The 21,272-nt window shown below is 34.9% G+C and overlaps 2 protein-coding genes across 2 annotated transcripts; both read left to right on the top strand.

Moving 5' to 3' along the window:
* Positions 1–1,140: 1,140 nt before the first annotated feature.
* Positions 1,141–7,616, top strand: LOC106063327 (uncharacterized). The gene is made up of 4 exons (XM_056015331.1): positions 1,141–1,371; positions 2,589–2,676; positions 4,673–4,812; positions 6,600–7,616. Exons 1-4 carry the CDS (start codon positions 1,314–1,316, stop codon positions 6,701–6,703), a joined length of 390 nt encoding a protein of 129 aa, XP_055871306.1. The 5' UTR covers positions 1,141–1,313; the 3' UTR covers positions 6,704–7,616.
* A 3,697-nt stretch (positions 7,617–11,313) lies between these two features.
* LOC106063322 (uncharacterized) lies at positions 11,314–21,270 on the top strand. Its single transcript, XM_013221655.2, has 3 exons — positions 11,314–11,378; positions 16,848–16,991; positions 17,915–21,270. Exons 2-3 carry the CDS (start codon positions 16,874–16,876, stop codon positions 20,662–20,664), a joined length of 2,868 nt encoding a protein of 955 aa, XP_013077109.2. The 5' UTR covers positions 11,314–11,378; positions 16,848–16,873; the 3' UTR covers positions 20,665–21,270.
* The last annotated feature ends 2 nt before the right edge of the window (positions 21,271–21,272 follow it).

A 21,272-nucleotide genomic window follows, 5' to 3' on the forward strand; every position in this document is an offset into this window, starting at 1 on the left:
CTTAACATTAAATATATTACTTAAAAACAGGTAATATTTTTTTTTCTTTTTATTATAAAACAACTGTTGCTCTTCGTGGTGTGCCGCGAAACTTTTGTAGTTTTTTTACTGTGCCGCCAGACAAAAAAGTTTGAGAAACACTGTGTTAGAGCATTGAAACAAAGGAGAGTACCTGACAGCAATGCAAAGGATAGATAATAGACTCAGAACAGTCTCGATAGAGTTTGAAGTAGAATCATCCTACTATCTGTTTTGAATATTAATTTAAACTCAAGCTGTACACAGCATCCTGAATGAATGGGATTCGCGATTATACCAACAACACATATACTCAGTGATGTTTGGCTGGTTTAGATAATAGACTCAGAACAGTCTCGACAGAGTTTGAAGTAGACTCATCCTACTATTTGTTTTTAATATTAATTTAAGCTCAAGCTGCACACAGCCTCCTGGATGAAAGGGATTCGCGATTATACCAACGCATATACTCAGTGCTGTTTGGCTGTTGTTGTTTTTTTTTTCCTGCCTGAATTGTATGCCCTATATGGTATTAAAATGTATTTGGTCAAACACAAAAGAATCATTTTATAAAAATTAATAAATCTACTTCATATTTATATTATTGTATATGTTTCGCCATAATAATGTTTTATATTCCTCATTTGTTCTTAGTTTAGGTATGTACATTATTGTTAAATTGTTATAGCTCTATACTAGTTATGTGGTAAATTCTCATTATTTTCTCACTCAGTTTTATAGTAAACATATACACACAAATAATGTAACCACTTCATGCACCACTTTTCTAAAGCATTAAATTATTTCTACTGATTAGCACAGACAGACGCATTTCTTCGTTGTTTATAAAATATTTAAAGGGTCATAAACTCCACAAATTAGTCACACATCTTGACCTCATTTATTAATTTGAATTATCTCCCCTGTACGTACGTAAAGAGTTCACTGAAGTAGACTCGACTAGTAGATAACAAACAACATGAATTAACTTGAATATTTTTTTTCCCCTATGCCTCATATTCACAAACTTACATCTTCATAATCAGACAGTTTTAATTAATCGATTCTTTGTGCATTGTCTCTTTCGTGCAATAGTAAAAAAAAAAAAAAAAAAAAAAAGGACAAAAATCTTTAATTCAAAAAGACTGAAATCTAAGTTGTATTTCTCCGAAGTTCCAAAAATTAATATGGACATTTTTAAAGCGATATATCTTTCTACTATTCTTTTCTTATAAAGCAATTCAAAATGTGAAACTATTTATCGTGTCAAAATTAAATTGATAGATCACAATCACATGATCGGGGAAATGTATCTGGAGTCGTTGAAAAACGTGGTAGCTGTTGCCTTTCTTGGTAAGTATTTTTTTAAAACTATTTTAAGTTCAATATCTTTAGATACAATATACGACTAAATAACATATAAATTTCGTACAATTTACAGGAAAGTTAATTAAAAAATCGATAATTTCATAATTGTGTAATTTAGCTTATCTAATTTGTCCATTATTTTGTATTGGTAAAGTATCTTAATATTTGTGCAAATGTATTTAAGGTTCTAGCTAATCAAATATCTATATCCATAAGATTTTAATCTCATATTGTAAAGCAAAGTTCTAATATCAAACCTGCGATCTATAGTGCAGATGAGTCAGTCAGTAGTTTCTGTGGCCCACGGTTTACGAGGGTGTCATGTGTCCAACATAACGGTCAACCGCCCCAACCAATGTCAGAAGCCCATTAGGGCTAAAGATCTTGAAATGAAAATTCCCAGTCTTCACCGGGACCCCCTTTTCGGAAACAAAGCGTTTTACCAATCAGTCACCTAGCCTCCAATTTAATATTTCTTTCATTTAGAACATTTTTTTTAAACTAGCTAAAGTAACGTTAAGTTCCCCTTCAGACCACGCCCGCGGTCTAGAGGGCAGATAATGTTTAGTTCATCTGTTCTTTGGCCAACGATTAATAAGCGGGGCGTCATGTGGCCAGCAAACGACTAACCGCTCTTACTTTACACAGCGCCCCATTTTAATATTTCTTTCATTAAAAACTTTTTTTTTCAAGTTAATCGACACTTATTTTGATGTTGGTCTAGTTATAAATTGTAGATCTCCTGACCAGGACACGCCACTGTACTTCAATCGTAGTATGTGTTCACCTGATTTTAATTGTTATTACAAAGTTTATATCAACTCTGTTGTCTGTCTAGTAAAAAGTCGAGATATAGTTTTTTTTTCTCCCTATTCCCATTCTCGAGTTGAAACTTCGCACAATCATTCATTGTACCTCACAAAACACGAATCAATCAAAATATTTACCAATTAATTAGAATAGAATTTTGTTGTGTACACAGCTACTATGACATAGGTTGAACCCCTGTACACAGCTACTATGACATAGGTTGAACCCCTGTACACAGCTACTATGACATAGGTTGAACCCCTGTACATTACACATCTACGCGCATGTTGAAGTTTTTTATTTTATTTTTGTAAGTATAGTTATCCCATTAAGTGTATAACTAACATAGAAATATATAAATCTTGTTTTTTTTAATTGAATTTCCCAAACAGTAGTTCTACTCATTAACGGCTATATCACTCAGTGTTCCTTCCAAGACTGCGTGGTTCCCGACGGAAGCACACTACACGAAATGTGCCAGTAAGTCATGCATTTACTCTTCTTTTGTTCCTTGTAGTTCCTTCTATCCAAGTGCACATTGATGGCTAATGCTTCCTTCTATCCAAGTGCACATTGATGGCTAATGCTTCCTTCTATCCAAGTGCACATTGATGGCTAATGCTTCCTAGCAGAGCTGGCTTTGAATTTGCAATGAAATCCACTGGAGCTGAATAAGCCACTCCTGAATATAAAAAAAAAACAAAAAAAATGTTTAATAGAAATTTGAAACTTGGACCCCCTCAATTTTAAAGCCAAACACTTGACCACTTACTATGCGATACCAACTCTAGTAAATACATGCGCTGAAGTTTGTTACTTTGTCTTAGACGTCCTCATTTGTGTGTTTATATACACAGTAAACCAGTTTCTAAGAGAAGCCCTTTAACTAGAGTACAAACACACTGGAGAACTTACCACACTACAGAAATTTGTAGTACCTCCCCTACTGTTCGATATAGATCACTGTAAGACTTGAGAGAAACTATAGGATCAACTTAGGAACGTAGCCAGGATTTTGTTTTCGGCAGTAGGGATTGGGGAGGCTAATTTTTTTTTCTTTCCATATATATATATATATATATATATATATATATATACAGTTCTTTTTTTATTTGTGCCGGTACTCAGTGATTGATTGCCCAACTTTTAATTACTAATTACAAAAGGGCTTTTTTTTGTGACGGTACACACCGGTACGGCGTACCGGCACCTTTTTGAATGTGGGGAAAAATCATTACTTTTCTTGTATTTTAACGTATATTATTAATTAATTAGTAGTTAAAAGTTAGGAAATCAATCAGTGAGTACCGGCACCTTTTTTTTTTTGTTTTACAAAAAAGCACTATTTATATATTTTATTTTTTATTCATGCGAATATGTAGGCTATATACAAACCTAAATAAATTTAGTCTATAAATATATTTTACAGCCAGTTCATTTATTTATTTGAAAGTTTTTTTAAAATTTAGAATAGATTATTTTGAGGTTAGTGGATCAAGTAGGAATACACACTAAATCATATATTGCATATAGGTAAGTCCGTTTTATTCAAAAGAGTTGAGTCAACTTATAAAACTTCTTTGTACATTTTTTTAAAAATGACAAAAAAATCTAAAACCGTTTGCATAAATGTGTTAAAAATATGGTAAATAGTAATATCCCTTACTCAATAGCCTCCTGTGTTTGTTACTATTAATAGTGAATAGTTTTAAAAATGGTGTATTTTTTTAAAAAAAATTGCTCGCATAGTTGATTTTAAAAATTAAATTTTTCACTTTTAGAAACGAAAAAAAAAGCCGTTGCATCAGAATTTTGAAAGGTCTAAAATATCATGATGTCGGCTTTTCAATATCTTTTCTAGTTCACGAGATCTAAAAGGGACGGACAGACGGACGGACATACAGACATTCCACACAAAACTAATAGCGTCTTTTCCCCTTTCGGGTCCGCTAAAAGTACTACATTAGTCAATTAATTATTGGTAATCAATTATTTTGTTTGATATCGAATAAGGGAAATAACTTGTCATTGGCAAAAAACAAACCCCATCTGGGCAGTTGTTTTGAGACAAACATCTATAAAAAAGCTAACAAGATCCTCGAAATAAAGAATAAACCCATTGTGTCAGGATTTTGTGATTTTACCATCACAAAAGAGATACAAGACAAGGATAGCAAAGACAGACAGACACATACACTCTTTTGTTCCCCTGGCATCAAATCATTAAATAAGAACAATCTGGTATAAACTTTGTCACGTAAATTATGAGTGAGTCTGGTGTGAATGTACACTTTGGTTTCTTATAGTTATAATGTTCTTTGTTTGGTGTAATCCACAAATTGTAAGACAAATTTCCATACGGACAATAAAGATTATTATAATTATTATTATTATTATTATTATTATTGGTAGATATATTTTTAAGGAAGGAGTTATTCCCCTTTAGATAGGCTTTGTTGTTTTTTTTAAATTGCAGTCTGACGTCCAGTTTCGTTGACTGTTTGAACAAGTCTTTTGTACAGAACAATCAATGTACTATTCCGATCAGAAAGGACTGGAGAAACAGAATCGTACAAATACAGCGACTTATTCAAGACAAAGGATGTTTTAAAAGCGGTACATGATCTTTATTATTTCTCACATTGCTACATATAATTAATTGTGTCCAGTGTTGGATCTCCCTACAGGCAACATAAGCTATACCTTAGGGCCCTCATTTGATTGTGGGACACTCAAATTTTGTTTTGAAGAAAGAGCAATGAAATGAATGGCCTTACGTTAATTTCGACGAGGCCCATATCTCAAAGAGCTTAGGGCCTTATCAAGTCTAAGTCCGGCCCTGAAAGTGTCAAGACGCGCCAGATCTGGCCATGTACGAGCACGTAGCGGAAAGAGTGTTTGTGCTGAGACTCAGAATGAAGGCAATGAAAGACAGAAAAATAAAAACTATTAATAAGCTTTCTTAGTGGTATAAACCGCGCCATAAATCGTAAGCCTTCTAATGAGCATCTACGAATGTAAAGTTTGATAATGCATCAAAAACTGAGCAGTCTCACCAATGGCAAAAATAAACATGCATTAGTACATGAACAATACAGTTCATCAATAATACTACGCTCTTATCTTATATTATCTTATAAAATACAGACGTTACTTCAAAAAAAAAGAGTTTGAGTTTGAGTTTTGAGTCTTTTGGCACATCGGCACACTTTAGGCGTCCTACGCGTCATTCGTCTTGTCATGTATATTAAACAATGACTCAAAATCTGCCAAGTCATTGGTTTTCCTGCCTGGCTCAGGCAACCCATTCCATTCTCTAATAGCACTAGGTAAGAAGAAGTATTTTTTTAAGTTTGTCCTAGCAAATAGAACGAGGAATGTGCCTTTATCTTTGTGTCTTTCTGAGTATTTTTTTAGGTTTTATTTTTGTATTTGATGGCGGCTAAAGAGGGTGTCACGTGATAATCAAAGCGACCAACAGCCTTTACTTTCACCAAACTAATGCCAGGTACCCATTAGAGTTTAGGCGGACACAGGGGGCATCCTAAAAATCCCGAAATTCAAGTCTTCCCCGAGATTCGAGTCTGAGACCCCTCGGTTTGGATGCCAAGCACTTTTCCCTCCGCCACCAGACCTTTAAACTATTTCTGCCTGTGTATAAGAACCAAACGTCGAAGGCATTCACTCGAGTTGATATTCACTTAACCTACTCTCAAATCGAATCTTATCTTATAAATTACTGACGTTTCTTCGAAAGAGAATACGATGACACCGTGCGTTATCTGTTATGTTTTTATCTGTATAATAATTAGAGATTTTAGTTTTTGAAATCGTTTAAAAACTGCTACTTTCAATTGCAAATATTAACTCTCATGATTTCTACCAGCAGCTTACTTTACCTTCTTCAAACGCAGACTGACTGTTAACTATTTAATTTTTTATTTTTTTTTGATAATCAAAGTTATTGATATCACATGACCAGGAAACAGGGATGTGCGTTTCAACCCTGACCACATGTTGAAAAGTTTTACAAATTTTAATTAAACTTTTTAGTTAGTAACTAAAAAAATTAATTAAACTACGATTTTAACTAAACTGTTTTTCTAGTTAAACAATGTCCTTAATTTGTTTTTTTTTTTAGTTAAACTAAAGGTTTCTAACTTTTTAGTTAACTTTGCCCATCACTAAATATAGGCCTATGTAGGCCTACAAGCAAATGTTTTTTTTTGAAAAAATGGATTTAGGTAGATTAGCTATTTTGATAGCTCGATTCATATATATATATATATCACACCAATCTTACAATTGTAGCTTTTATTTTATTATGTAAGTAGTGCATTGATCGTTTTGTATTTATTTAGCGTACTGTGTTGGTTTCTGATTGATTTTTTTTTATTTTGCAGGTCAAGTTGGACATCTGGACAAACACACTAATTTGACCTCCGTCACAGTGGTATTGACCTGTGTCCTTGTGGCCCACACAGTAACGTCCAGCCTGTTTTTCTAGGCCAATCCCAAAAGTGCACAAACAAATACTTATCGCAATCGTTGGTCACGGCCGCGGTCACTCTTACATTTAAATAAACTACGTCCCTCCTGTTCCACTCCCCTCCCACCCTTTAACTTGACCAGTTTATCTCAAGGGGACTAGCCCGAGGGCGGAAAACAAACAATGTAAATCAGGTGTGCAGAAATCCACTTCAATATTGCAGTACTTACAGAATAGGTAATCCTGACTAGGAAGATGAATGGCCTTGTTCCTAGGGACTTCTTGAGTTCACTTCCTAACTTTCAAAGTGTTTCTAAAAAGTTGGAACATGTTTTTCTCCCATTTCCCATTCTCGGATCAAATTAAAACTTTGCACAGTTATTCATTGAGCCTGACAAGACATGAATTAATAAAAAAAAAGAAACAAATTAATTATTCTTGGTGATTAATTATTTTGTTTGATATGGAAATAAGGGAAATAAATGCTACTTAATTGGAGATGTTGATGTATATATGGATCTAATTTCCTTATAACGTTTTGACACGTTTTTTTTCTCCCACATCCCCATTCTTGGATCAAGTAGAAATTTGGAATAATTATTCTTAGCTGATAAAATAATTAATCATCAATAATTAATTAACTAATTAGTTAAGTATGTATTGATACACGTCTTGTCAAGTAACATGAATAATTGTGCGAATTTTCAACTTGATCCGAGAACGTTCAAACTTTTTACCAGGCAGACAAATAGACAGACAGAAAGACAGTGTGCATTGATATAAACTTTGTAAATATTCACTATTGTGAAAGTTGAAAAGAGGAGACTAGCAAAACACGTGAGGCAGAAAAGATGTGTATATTTTAAGTGAAGAACATCTTGTTTAAATTATCATTTCAAATGTGTTTCAATTGACATCTCCTTTTAAGCTGAAGCTGTATATATTTATAAATAAAAGTTATATTTAAGTTTGTTTTCAAAGAAGTCTGTTTAAATTTATTTCATTAAGAATGTTTAGCTTTATTAGCTACAAACCAACGACCTGGCATTAACACCAAATACAACAACATTACATCCAAGTTTTAATACTTACGAGCCGACCCGCGTCGAAGCATGCGCCCCCCCCCCCTGATTTTTTTCTCTGTCACCCCGAAAGTTACGTGGGGTAACTCTAGTTCGACTTGCAGAAATAAAAGAGTTATCTTTCCATGACTTTTTCATTGAGGTGTCCCTCATGGTTGGGCCACGAAGTGGATTGAATAGCAAGATACTTATTGCAGCCAATCTCATACCACTACTTCCTGCGTTATTCTTTATTGGTTATTAGAGACGAGAAGAAGAAAATTTAAGAGGGTGGGGGCGTGTATTTAAAGGAATAAAAAGGGTATAATTATCAGATCTAATTAAGAGGTCTCATAGTGTTACGGTATTTAAAGACAAGACACAGGGGCGGTAAAACAAAATGCAAAACCCAAGGAGAATCAAGTCCAACCTACATATGCCTAGAGTGTCATCTGCTTTGCAAAGGATAGATCTGATGCCATTACACTTCTTCGTTGGTATTGAAAGAGAAATTATGCTCATTCTTGAGCGTTAGGAAAAAGAGAAAACGCTAATATTTGTGTACTTTGTAAAAGAGATAATGTTCATATTTGTGTACTTTGTAAAAGAGATAATGTTCATATTTGTGTACTTTGTAAAAGAGATAATGTTCATATTTGTGTACTTTGTAAAAGAGATAATGTTCATATTTGTGTACTTTGTAAAAGAGATAATGTTCTTATTTGTGAACTTTGTAAAAGAGATAATGTTCATATTTGTGTACTTTGTAAAAGAGATAATGTTCATATTTGTGTACTTTGTAAAAGAGATAATGTTCATATTTGTGTACTTTGTAAAAGAGATAATGTTCATATTTGTGTACTTTGTAAAAGAGATTATGTTCATGACTAAGTGCTTGGGAAAAGAGATAATGTTCATATTTGTGTACTATGTAAAAGAGGTAATGTTCATATTTTGTACTTTGTAAAAGAGATAATATTCATATTGGTGTACTTTGTAAAAGAGATAATGTTCATATTTGTGTACTTTGTAAAAGAGATAATGTTCATAACTGAGTGCTTGGGAAAAGAGATAATGTTCATATTTGTGTACTATATAAAGAGGTAATGTTCATATGTTGTACTTTTGTAAAAGAGATAATATTCATATTTGTGTACTTTGTAAAAGAGATAATGTTCATATTTGTGTACTTTGTAAAAGAGATAATGTTTATATTTGTGTACTTTGTAAAAGAGATAATGTTCATATTTGTGTACTTTGTAAAAGAGATAATGTTCATATTTGTGTACTTTGTAAAAGAGATAATGTTCATATTTGTGTACTTTGTAAAAGAGATAATGTTCATATTTGTGTACTATGTAAAAGAGATAATGTTCATATTTGTGTACTTTGTAAAAGAGATTATGTTCATATATGTACTTTTAAAAATCGTCGAGTGCTTAGAAGTTTGACAAACTCAGTAAGCTTATCTTATCTTATATAATACAGACGTTACTTCAAAAAAGAAGATGATTACGTCCTACGCGTCATGCATTTAGTCATGCATATTAACCAATGACTTAAATTCTGCCAAGTCACTGGTTTTCCTGGCTAGCTCAGGCAACCCATTCCATGCTCTAATAGCACTAGGGAAGAAGGAGTATTTGTACAAATTTGTCCTAGCATATGGGACGAGGAATGTGCCTTTATCTTTGTGTCTTTCAGAGTATTTTATTAAATTTTGTTTTTGTATTTGAAGATTATGGTTCAGTGTTTTATGTATGATTGCTACTTTACTTTTGAGCCTTCTGTCCTGAAGGCTTTCTAAATTTAGTGATTTTACTAAAGGTGTTACTCTAGTCAAATGTGAATATTCGTTTGTTATGAATCGCACTGCTCTATTTTGTGTCTGTTCTAGTTTCTTAATGTTTTCTTGAGTTGAGGGGTCCCAAACAGAGGATGCATATTCTATTATTGGCCTAACCAAGGTTAAATAACATTTTAGTTTTATGTTCTTATTTGATTTATAGAAATTTCTTTTAATAAATCCTAATGCTTTGTTTGATTTTTTTGTAGTTTCATCAATATGTGGATTTCATGACAGTTTTTCATTTATTATAACACCTAGGTATTTTGCGTTTTTAGTCTGTGTTACTGGTTTGCCATGAATAAGATAAGTGGAATTAATTTGTTTTAGTTTTTTTGTTACTCTTAACAACTGACATTTTTCTGGGTGGAAAGACATGCTCCAATTTGATTCCCATTTCTGTAATTCATCTAATTCTCTTTGTAAAATATCTGTGTCTTGTGTTGTTTTTATTGTTCTATATATTATGCAATCGTCAGCTTTGAGAGAAGAGTACCTTAAACATGAATATACATTTTCGTCATTCGATTACTTTTTCTTTTTAATCTTTCTGAACAGGCCTTATAAAATTCAAGGATTCTTTCGAACGAAGTAAAATCATAGCTGAACAAAACAAGAAAAATTACAATAACGAAAACGGAAACAAAAAGAACGGAAATAGTCCTCCCTCCCCCCCCCCCCCAAAAAAAAAAAAGAGTAACGGAAAACTTGTAGACTGCTTATTAAAATTTAATTATTTCATGTGCACTTTTTAACACCATTTTCACCTACGTACAAGTAGAGACTATTTTTTTTGGCATTACTTAATTTCATTTATCATTTTTGCTCATTCTACAAACTCGAATAAAGTTTTAGTGTCATGGTGATTGTAATTTTGAACAATTTAAAAAATATTTATTCCCATAGAATATATTTAAATTCTAGTTAACGATATTTTCATTTCTATTTTATTATGTTTCCAATACTATTTTATAATTTTTTTTTAGCTATTTTGTTGCAAATAGTCAATATCAAATCTGATTACGTTAGTGACGACTCTGTTATTCTGTAAGGTGTGTCACGATTTGTATTGTTTATATACATTTAAAACTGACCGCACTTCAAGGTTTTGTTAATGCAAATCTATCCGTTGTTATTTTATACTGCAACAAATACAGATTTACCATATCTAAAAACTTTAGATCATATTTAGATCTACAATACACCTACATATCAGCTATAGGTTCAAACCTAAAACAAATATTAGCTTCTGGTTCAAACCTAAAACAAATATCAGCTACAGGTTGAAACCTAAAACAAATATCATCTTTGGATCCAAACCTAAAACAAATATCAGCTTTAGGTCCAAACCTAAAACAAAATATCAGCTTTACGTATAAACCTAAAACAAAATATCAGCTTTAGGTCCAAACCTAAAACAAAATATCAGCTTTACGTATAAACCTCAAACAAATATCAGCTTTAGGTCCAAAACCTATAATAAATGACAGCTTTTATTCACCAATGACCACAAAAAATAGTTTCTATTTTCCCTAGTCCATGTGTACTGTGTAAAATTGTCACTTTCAAGCACACATTGAAATGACCCTAGCGAAAACAATCTCTCATGATAGCGGCCAGTGGTCAGAGATGTAATCACGGACCAACACACAACAATCTAAATTAACGCAATGAGTCCCTGCATGTCAACCAAGTACAGGAAGCCATGAGAACAAAGTCGATATCACTATAAGGATTGGACGCCGTTGTTGTTCCCCTCTGTGAAAGTGGATACCCTGTTTACGTGGTAAGTCAGCATCCGTGTGTGGACTTTTTATTGTATTGATCCTGAATTAAAGGCGTTTCTTGAAAGTACAAGATAATTATGTCCCACGTCTATCCATAAGTTAATCTACTTGTGTTTTTGTTTTAATTAGAGACCTAAATTCTGCCAAGACTCTCCTGGTTCCATGCTCTAGTGGCACTAGTTAACAAAGACAACTAGTACGAATTTGTTCTCTCATATGGTATAAGAAATGCGCCTTGATCTTCCATGCTCTAATGGCACAAGAAAGGGCATTTGTATGTAATGTATTCGTTCTATCATATGGTATAAGAAATGTGCTTTAATTTTTGCGTCTTTCTCGTGTGTCTTATTTCATTCGGTTGTGTGTATTTGTAAGTTATAGTTCTGTTTTAGGTATTATTGCTATTTCACTTTTTAGTCTTCTATTCTAAAATCTCTAAATTGTGTGATTGTGTTACTCTAGTCAAATCTGAATATTCACAAGTTATAAATCTCTTTAGTTCTAGTTCCGGTTTCTTCGACATAACCTGAGAAATCCTAGAGGAAAAAATGTTCTATTATTGGAATAAACAAAGTGAAATAGTGATTTAGATTTCTTATTTTTTGTTTTGTAATAAAATATGTCAACAATATATATTTACTAGCCGGACATTACCCGCGGCCTCTTGGCCTTAATTTGTGTATTGCTGATGTAGTCACTGATGTAGTGCATTCGAAACGATTAAAGACAATAATAATGTTATAAGTAAAGTGAATGCATGAATTCATGAATGAAAAAAATATTGTGAATGGAGCTAAAAAAAGCTAATTGACATGAATCCATTTTTTTAATGAAAGCATTGGCTTGTGTATAGATCTGTATTTAGAAGCACGCGATATCAAGAATAGAATTGCACTCATGATGAACGAATGTATGTAAAAATGCTTTAGAAAAAAATAGAATGTTAATTTGATTAAAATATGAAATGAATGGACTGTAATTAGTATGTTCATGTGTTTAATTATAAAACTATCTTTGCTAAAAGAAGTTCTACCATCTTAGGACTGAAATAGTGTTTTACACCTAGGAAAAGAGAGTTTCATAACATTTCGGTCTGCGCATGCGTGACCTTTTCTATTAGATTACCCGAAAGATTGAAAGTGTCACCTTTCGGTAATGTCTAATGAAAGAATGTGCGTCAGGAGATCTAAATTCGCAGATATAACGAACGAATTTATGTAAAAATGTTTTTGAAACACAAATTTGAAGGTTAATTTTATTAAATAATGAAATCAATAGACTATATTATGTGTTTTCATGTATCAAAGTAAAAAACTATATGTGCAAAGTGTACTTCTTAAAAGTAGATCTATATTTAAATCCTTTCGATCTTTTCTCATGTCAACATTGTAAACAAAGCATAGATCCATAAAATACTATAGCTTTAATAGAGTTGGTCAACTTTTTTTTTTAGGGTCTTAAGTTTGTTTAAGCGCTACAATACATACACTACGGTCTAAGTTAGTACCCAGGGAACATTTCTGCCAAGTTTTATCAAGGTTGGTCAAGCGGGTTTTATTGCTATTCGCAACATACATACATACATACATAGATACATACATACATACATACATAGGCCTTACTTTCTACTTTATAGTATAGATATATATATGAACAATAGGATGACATAATCAGAGGTGAGCATGATAAATATAAACTCCAATTGAGGCATCGAAATTATCTAAGAGGCCCCATTATTTTATCCACTACCACTAAAGAACCTTTGCAACGAAAAATAACCTGCTCCTATCCCACAAATTTGAAAATACAAGCTGCCAATTCATTAAATTATTCGCTGTAGGGTGTGTAATGATAGAAAACATGGATTGGAATCAATATTTACATTATAAATGCTGGAAAATAAGTTTATGTCTTTACTCTTTAGAGTGGGGCTGAGTGGTAAAGCACCTGGCTTCCGGACCGAGGCATCTTTGGTTTGAATCTAGGTGAAGACTGCGATCTTTATTTCGTGATTTAAGTATACCCCTGAGTCCACCAAACTCGGGTACTTGACATTCGTTTTGGGAAGGCGTTTGGTGCTGAGTCCACCAAACTCGGGTACTTGACATTCGTTTTGGGAAGGCGTTTGGTGCTGAGACCACCAAACTCGGGTACTTGACATTCGTTTTGGGAAGGCGTTTGGTGCTGAGTCCACCAAACTCGGGTACTTGACATTCGTTTTGGGAAGGCGTTTGGTGCTGAGTCCACCAAACTCGGGTACTTGACATTCGTTTTGGGAAGGCGTTTGGTGCTGAGTCCACCAAACTCGGGTACTTGACATTCGTTTTGGGAAGGAAAGGCGTTTGGTCGTTGTCCTGGCCACACGGCACCTTCTTTAACTGTCGGCCAAAGAAACTGATGAACTTTAAATCATCTGCTCTATAGATCGCACGGCCTGAAAGGGCAACTTTACTTTTTTTTTTACTCTATAAGGAGACAATACCTATATAAAAGATAATCTATTCCTACTATATTATATACGAAAGAGATACTACTGATACTCTGCAATAAGAAAAACAATATAATTGTTAGCTACCATTAGTCATAGCTGGAATCCTGCTGTTAATTGAAAGTTATTAATTCAATAATTAATGAAGGGATATGTCTGAAGTTTTCATCAAATGTGTTAGCACGCCTCAGTTTATGTGTGAAGCTTCAGCTCGATAGGATAATGAAAAGTTATCAAAATGAGTTATTCAAATTTCTAAGCATGAAGAAAATATGAATTGAAAATAAAACATTTCTGAACCCATGTCAGTAATACGCCTATATCACTGAGCTCTTGGAGGGAGTACAATGAAGATGGTTACACTCGGTCAACAGAGTCCCAACAGTCAATAAGTACATACTGGGTCCCGTTTGATCCCGTGTGTTATAAGTAGTGTTATCTCCCTTGTTTATGAGTCTGTGACGCATGCCTTTGTTCATGTCTGAATGTCAAGGACACTGACCCACATCATTGTACTGGACTTCAATTTTGAAGTATTTTGGCCATTTCTTTTTTAGTTTATTTCTGAAGCTGATCTATTTGCTATTTGATCCTAAATGTATGTGCGCTTCTATTTTACATTTTCTAAACAAACCGATTTTATTTCCGGTGTATAGAGTTAAAGACGTTTCTTCAAAGATGAAGATATTCACGTCACAATCGTATCTTATTTGGTCATTCTAACCGTGCATGTTAACTAGAAACTTTCAAGTCATTGATTATCCTGCCTAATTCAGGAAAACCGTTCCATGCTATTATACTAAGGAAAAAATGGCACTTCTAATCATTTGTCCCCGCATATGGAATAAGAAATGTGCCTTTATCTTTTAATGAATTGGCTGCTTGTAACAACATCCATAACAAACAATCGTTAGATATAAATATCAAACACTAACATATAGTGGAAACTTTCTTAACCGTAAACGGTTGCTACTTTATGATAAGAGAACAGAAGGAAATATTTTAGTCAGTCATTTCACATCATCTCTGCCTGTGGTGCCGTCTGAGGCAACAACCAGCTTTCTACAAGCGTCTCTGTTCTGGGCGAGTATGTAATCAGCCTATTTCGATCTTTTTTTCTTCGCGGGTTTAACTCTTTCTCTCCGTAATTATTTGTCCACGTCTCAAAGGAATTCTTCTTATTGCTCGTTACCGTTTCCCTCCCCTGTTTTGATGAAGCTTCAAATAGTTTTGTGGTTTGTTATTAGAAAAATAGGTTTATTTGGTATAGAATTAAAGGGAAATACATGCTCTTTTTATATGACACAAGGTCAAGTTCATAAAAATAAACATTAATTTAATTTAATGAGGTCAAATCAACTTTGGTATCGACAATTAGGAGAGAAAGACTTAAAGGGGAATTGCTTAATAGAGGTACCCCCGACCCCACTAGGACACGCTATAAAGACCAACTCAGGCCTCAGTTTATCTCACTCGTACAGAGGGTCAGCAGCTGACATCAGATGTCTTCTGAAAGAAAACCAGAGAACTCTTACAAAGGTCGCGGGACACATATTTTGATATTAAAAGAAAAAAAAAGCACTTGCCAAAGACAGGCGTAGATAGGGAAAGAGAACTTCGTCGTACAAAAGCTTTTTTCAACATCAGATAGTCCCAATTTTCAGCTTCCGGAAAATGTTGTCTCATTCTGTTGTGTCTGGTTATTGAGGCAAAAAATTAGATATTGGTCATGTCAGGATAGTTTATAATGGGCGTCGTCTTGTGATTCGGATGAGAGCTTGTACATTTCTCCTAATTAGAGCTCGTGGTGGCAATTAATCATGTATTTGACTTGTTTAAGTTGTGTTTCTGTTAAGCAAGAAAGTTCCAAAATGAGTTTTTCAAGTCGTTTTATGCTGTTGAAATCGGAATTGGAGAAAGTGAAGGAGTACATTTGCGTGAACTGCAAATAAACACTACATCTATAGAACAAGTAAAGGCATATAAATATCTAGGCGTTATCATCAACAACAAGCTTTCATGGGAAGACCACCTTGGAACTCTGACAAAGAAAACAGCCCAGCGACTCTTTTTTCTATACAAACTCAACAGTTTTAAATTTAACAAGAAGATCCTTGAGACATTTTACGGCGCAACTGTACAAAATCTGCTAACATACGGAATAAGTTGTTGGCAAGGCAACGCCTCATCTAAACTGTTGCAACGTCTAGAAAACATCATTAAAAAAGCATCAAAAATAACACTCACAACATTACCACATTTAAAGGAACTTTTTGAACAAACGTGCCTAAGAAAAATCGAAAAAATCTTGGAAGACAACGGCCATCCGCTCCATCAGAACTACGCCAGGTCGTCGCGAAGTGGGCGACTGCTGTCAATCAAAACAAGAACGGAGCGGTACAAAAACTCGTTCGTACCTCAGTCGGTCAGACTCTATCACCGCCACTCATTGATCAGGGAACATGAAATGCACCAAGATACCTGTGTGTAGTCGCTGAATAAACTCTTTATGTTGTCTGTTGTATTTATGTGTATGTTTCTGTTGTGTTGTCTTTATATGAGAAACGAGTCCTTGTAATCACAACAAATTTCCGTAAGGATCAATAAAGCAGTCTTAGTCTTAGTCTTAGTCTAGATCTAACTTCCGTTGGATGTGTTTTGTTTAGGCAAGTGCAAAGGTTTGGCTCGCTCTCTTATCGCTACGATAATCACGTGAAGTGGTCTGATGTGGCGAATTAAGAATTCTTGTGTCTTAAATACAGTTAATAAAATGTACCTCTAATTTATTTTTATTTTTCTCTGAGCAGTTTACTCAAGTCAAACTTTCATTTATTAACATTTGCTAAGAATAAAGTAGTCACTTTTAAATGAACTCATTTTCCAGTGTCAGAGAAAGAACTATTTAACAATTATTTAAATCTAGTCTAGTATAATGAATATCGTTTACATAGTCCTTTTTGTTTTCATAATTATCTTACAGTTATGTGAATTGATCAATCTGATTGGATGCGTCTGGCGGAAGTAGCTCGTGCGCGAGCTGAACAATTGATAGAGCCATGCAGGACGTTAACTACTGTGTCGTCTGAGAAGATTGCCAACTTGACTCTGGAGCATGTTTCTAATGGTAACGTATAAGAACTTTAACTTTTATACAGTTCTTTGGAATCGTATTCGATCTAGCAATTTCATAATTACACAAGCAAATCCAGACATCAAGCCAGAAGCGAAAAGTCTCCTGCTACTAACTTTAGATATAACGTGCCATCGACTCTAAGATATGAATTACTAGTGACTTTAAGATAAGAAGTGCTATTGACTTTATAAGATAAGAAGTGCTACTGACTTTATAAGATAAGAAGTGCTACTGACTTTATAAGATAAGAAGTGCTACTGACTTTATAAGATAAGAAGTCCTGCTGACTTTATAAGATAAGAAGTGCTGCTGACTTTATAAAATAAGAAGTTCTAATGACCTTATAAGATATAAAGTGATACTAATATTAAAAAAATATGAATTGACTGGAAGATATATGAAGTGCTGCTTATAAATTTACGCTTTAAAGTGAGGATTTCTTTATTCAAATATGAAGTGCAACTGTTTTGTTCAGGGGTGGTCATAAAATCGGTTGCAAACAAACGCAAGACTCAGTGGTAAAAATGGCAATTCCGAGAATTGGAATTGATCATATTATTAATGCTTGCCTCATGATCATCAGAATTTCAAATAGTATATTTAAATGAAGAGAATTAGAGTTGACATTGATTAATTATGAACAGTCAAGACTCATTAAAATGTTTACGAATCATTTACAGTTGTTTTAAGAATAAATCAGAAATATAAAAAAAAAGATTTATAGAATATATAGTCACTCGATGACTCAGAGACAAGTTACGTTAGAAAGTCTTTAAATTATAATCTAGCCAAAAAAAAATTTTTTTTTGAATTTATCACTTTGTACTTTATCACTTTGTACTTTATCCCTGTTGTCTCTTAAAATATGAACTCTTCTATTTTGAGTGTTGACAAGTCTCTCATCTATTCCACAGATGTCCCTATCGACTTTGCTACACTTTGCTTTATCGTTTCCTGTATCACATTCGTCTGCGTGGTCATTTTGATGGTCAGTCTAATGTGCCCACCTAAATTTCCTCCCTGTGTGCTCAGGAAAGGCAAACAACCCACGCGACGTCAGCAACCTCGCATTCATAGCATGACAGCACATCTTGGCAGCAATGATCATTTCTTGACCGCTAGTCGCACCGGGGTACAAGTCAGGCTGAGCCCAGTGGATAAAATCTATTGCAGCTCTGGAAGCAGTACGACTTCGAGGTCGACCACCACCAGCGTCTCATCTTCTTCACGGACTGTCACGTCTCGAAAGATGACTCCAAAGTCAACCGGAAGTCCAGAAGGAGCATCAGCTTTAATCTATGATAAAATTCCAGATACAAAAAATGGATGTAAAGATCAAAATATCAATGGCTCCAGCGCATGCACATACTCAGAAAATGAATCTGGTGACCCGGATGCGCCAGAATTTTTTACAATTTTGGAGCCTCCGATGTTTGAAAATCAACACAGCAAAACTTCTTTTAAAAATAAAGCATCATACGACTGTACACATAATGAATGCTATTGTAAGCAGTTTTTATTACCTTTGCTGAAACAGAAAGTGTGTTGTATTGAAGATAAGCCTCGGCTGTCAAAGTGTTGCAAAAGAAAGCGTTCTCTGGTGCAGGAGTTGAAAAAGGCACCTAGAAATATTTACGAAAAGACTCCCCGCTCACATTTTCAAAAAGATTTACTGGGACCAGATAAAGAAGCAGAGTCCGATTCGATGACTTTGAACACGACGGCTGTAAATAGCTCCAGGATATATAGATTGCCGAGTCTCTCCCAGTCCACAATTAAACGCGCTGAGAGCTGTAGCGAGGACATGTTCGACCACTCTACACAGACTCCGTCAATCACCACAGACTCTCGCACTTTGAGCAGGACGCCCGGCAATCGAGACATTTCTCAGTGCTCTGAAACATTTGTTTGCAGTTCCGGTCCGAGGCATGCCGGGCCTTTCGCAACTCTCAATAGTAAACCAGAAGACATTACATCAGAAATGGTAGTATCCACATTATCATCAACTGCTAATCACGACACGCTAACATCTTCCTCGTATGCGTCAACAAAGGTTCAAAGTAATCAAACACTATCTCACCAAATGAATGGTAAATATCCAGTTAATCCCCACAGCATTGAAAGCTCTTTAGTGGAAGTATGTACGGATGGGAACACCCATCAACCACTGTTTTCAACTAAATCACAACCGCCCATGTCAGTATATCAGTCTTCATCAGCTACTAACCAACATCTTCCAAGCTCTTTAATAGGAACAAGCCAGAATCATAAAGTGCTTCCTTCCCATAATAACAGCCAAGCTTCTGTTTCAATGAACGCCCCCTCAATATCGACAAAGCAACATCCACTTCAGAGTTCTCTAATAGGAGAATACACTAGTAGTCTAAATCAAGATAAGCAGATGTTTCCCTTTAATCATCCAGCCACCGTGACAGCAAATGTACCTACGGTACTGGCAGCAGAACACCCCCATCAAAGTTCTTTCACAGGAGTATACAGTAACAGCCGCAATCAAAATGTGCCAATGTTGTCAAACAACGATCAACAAGCTATTTCTGTCAATATATTTGCAAACTCCGCTAGCCATCACTCCCATCAAGGGCATAGCACGATCTCGTATGCCCATGATCAGAGAAAGTTGATGAAGAATGACCAACCTCCCGTGTCTGTAAATCCGTCCTCATTGGTTAAACACAGCACTTTCAGCGGCACAAACTCTAAAGCTCAAACGTCTAACTCATTACAACTCCAGAATCACAGTCAACAGTCAGCTCTTTACTCATCATCACAAAACAATGGCGCTCAAAAACTCAATTTAGGCGCATGCGCAAATGACCAGATTTTATATCCTATGCGTTTTCCAGGAGACTACACAGCGTCCAACGAAATGCCCACAATGTTCTGTGGAAAGCCGTCAAATCAATCAACCGTGGACAACCCTTACGGTTATCTCCAGCATAAAAGCGATGAGAATTCCAAATTATATGGTGTATCATCTGGGAGTCAGCAGTGCCTTAGCTTTGGAAATAAGACAAATCAAATCAACAGGGCGGAAAACGAGAAAAAAGCTTTAGATTTTTTTGGATTTCAATTCTCTTCTTTGCCAAGTCATATTCGACCCCGACAACGGTATGATAATGAGCCTGACGCCTTAAGCAACGTGCCTAGAAGAATCAGCGCTGAAGCAACTGAGCAGGTGAGTCAGACACAACGAAGCCACTGTGAGACTCTGATTCACAGGAACAGTGATAGCCAGTTGGTCATCAGAAAAGATGGTAAGTTGTCTCATGGAGGGGGCAACTGTGATGAGGCCCAAAAGTACCAAGAACACTACATGTATTGCCCCCCTTGTCCTCCACGTAGATGCTCCCATGCTCTAGACTTTGAGGACGATCTAAGGACGCCACTTACTGAAAAATTAGTCCCACAGAAATGCGGTCTTAGGCCGGAACTGCCTCAAATTGAAACGCATGGCCGAACAAATGCAAACGGCAGAGAAAGCTCCAGAAGTCTCGTAGGGTATACTCATAACGATACCCAAATGCCAACGCAGTCACCCGAGGACTCTGACGAGGAGTATGTCGACATGAGCCAATCATCCAGAAACGGTTTCACCGTAAGTTATCACAAATCTGACCACAGACCATCCAATGCGAGGTATTGAAAGCACAAGGTAGAAACAAAACATATTTAACGCAGACAATGTTATGCATTAGAACTTTAATAATATATATAATAAAACTATGCATATATAGTTAGTCCGTCTGGATGAAGACCCTCCTGTTATCGAGCTCTTCATTATTTCTCTCCGCATGTGACTGTTAGTGCCACTTGGTGCCCGAAGTGTACTGCTGCATACTCGGTATCTTATTGGGGCTGGAACCTTTGGCGATTGGGATTCGCCGTGACTTCTGTTAATATAATTTAAACTATATTCTTTATCCATGGTGATTTTATTTTGAATAGGAAGTCGTCACAACGCTCTTTCATTACCTCCAGTCTCACAAGAGTCAAAGTCTATGTTAATATCTCTCATGGACTGTTTGATCTACAACTGTTTGAGCTATTCCACCATGACATTTGATTTACAATTGTTTGAGCTATTCCACCATGACAATTTATTTTAATCATGTACAACCTTTTTTTTATATTTATAAAAGTTTTATAGAATATTTGTAAATAGTCTTTATATATTTACATTTAGATTGTAAATATCTTTATTCATATCTATTTAGTTACAGTACCTTCATTTTGTACAGTCCCCAGATATAT

Source organism: Biomphalaria glabrata, chromosome 17 (assembly GCF_947242115.1).
Source record: "Biomphalaria glabrata chromosome 17, xgBioGlab47.1, whole genome shotgun sequence".
In the NCBI taxonomy this organism is placed as follows: Eukaryota; Metazoa; Mollusca; class Gastropoda; family Planorbidae; genus Biomphalaria; species Biomphalaria glabrata.

Coding starts and splice junctions, on each gene's coding strand:
- LOC106063327 (XM_056015331.1), top strand. CDS start 1,314: ATGATCGGGGAAATGTATCTGGAGTCGTTGAAAAACGTGGTAGCTGTT. Junction 2,677..4,672: donor ACACTACACGAAATGTGCCA/GTAAGTCATGCA, acceptor TTTAAATTGCAG/TCTGACGTCCAGTTTCGTTG. Junction 4,813..6,599: donor CAAAGGATGTTTTAAAAGCG/GTACATGATCTT, acceptor TTTATTTTGCAG/GTCAAGTTGGACATCTGGAC.
- LOC106063322 (XM_013221655.2), top strand. CDS start 16,874: ATGCGTCTGGCGGAAGTAGCTCGTGCGCGAGCTGAACAATTGATAGAG. Junction 16,992..17,914: donor TCTGGAGCATGTTTCTAATG/GTAACGTATAAG, acceptor TCTATTCCACAG/ATGTCCCTATCGACTTTGCT.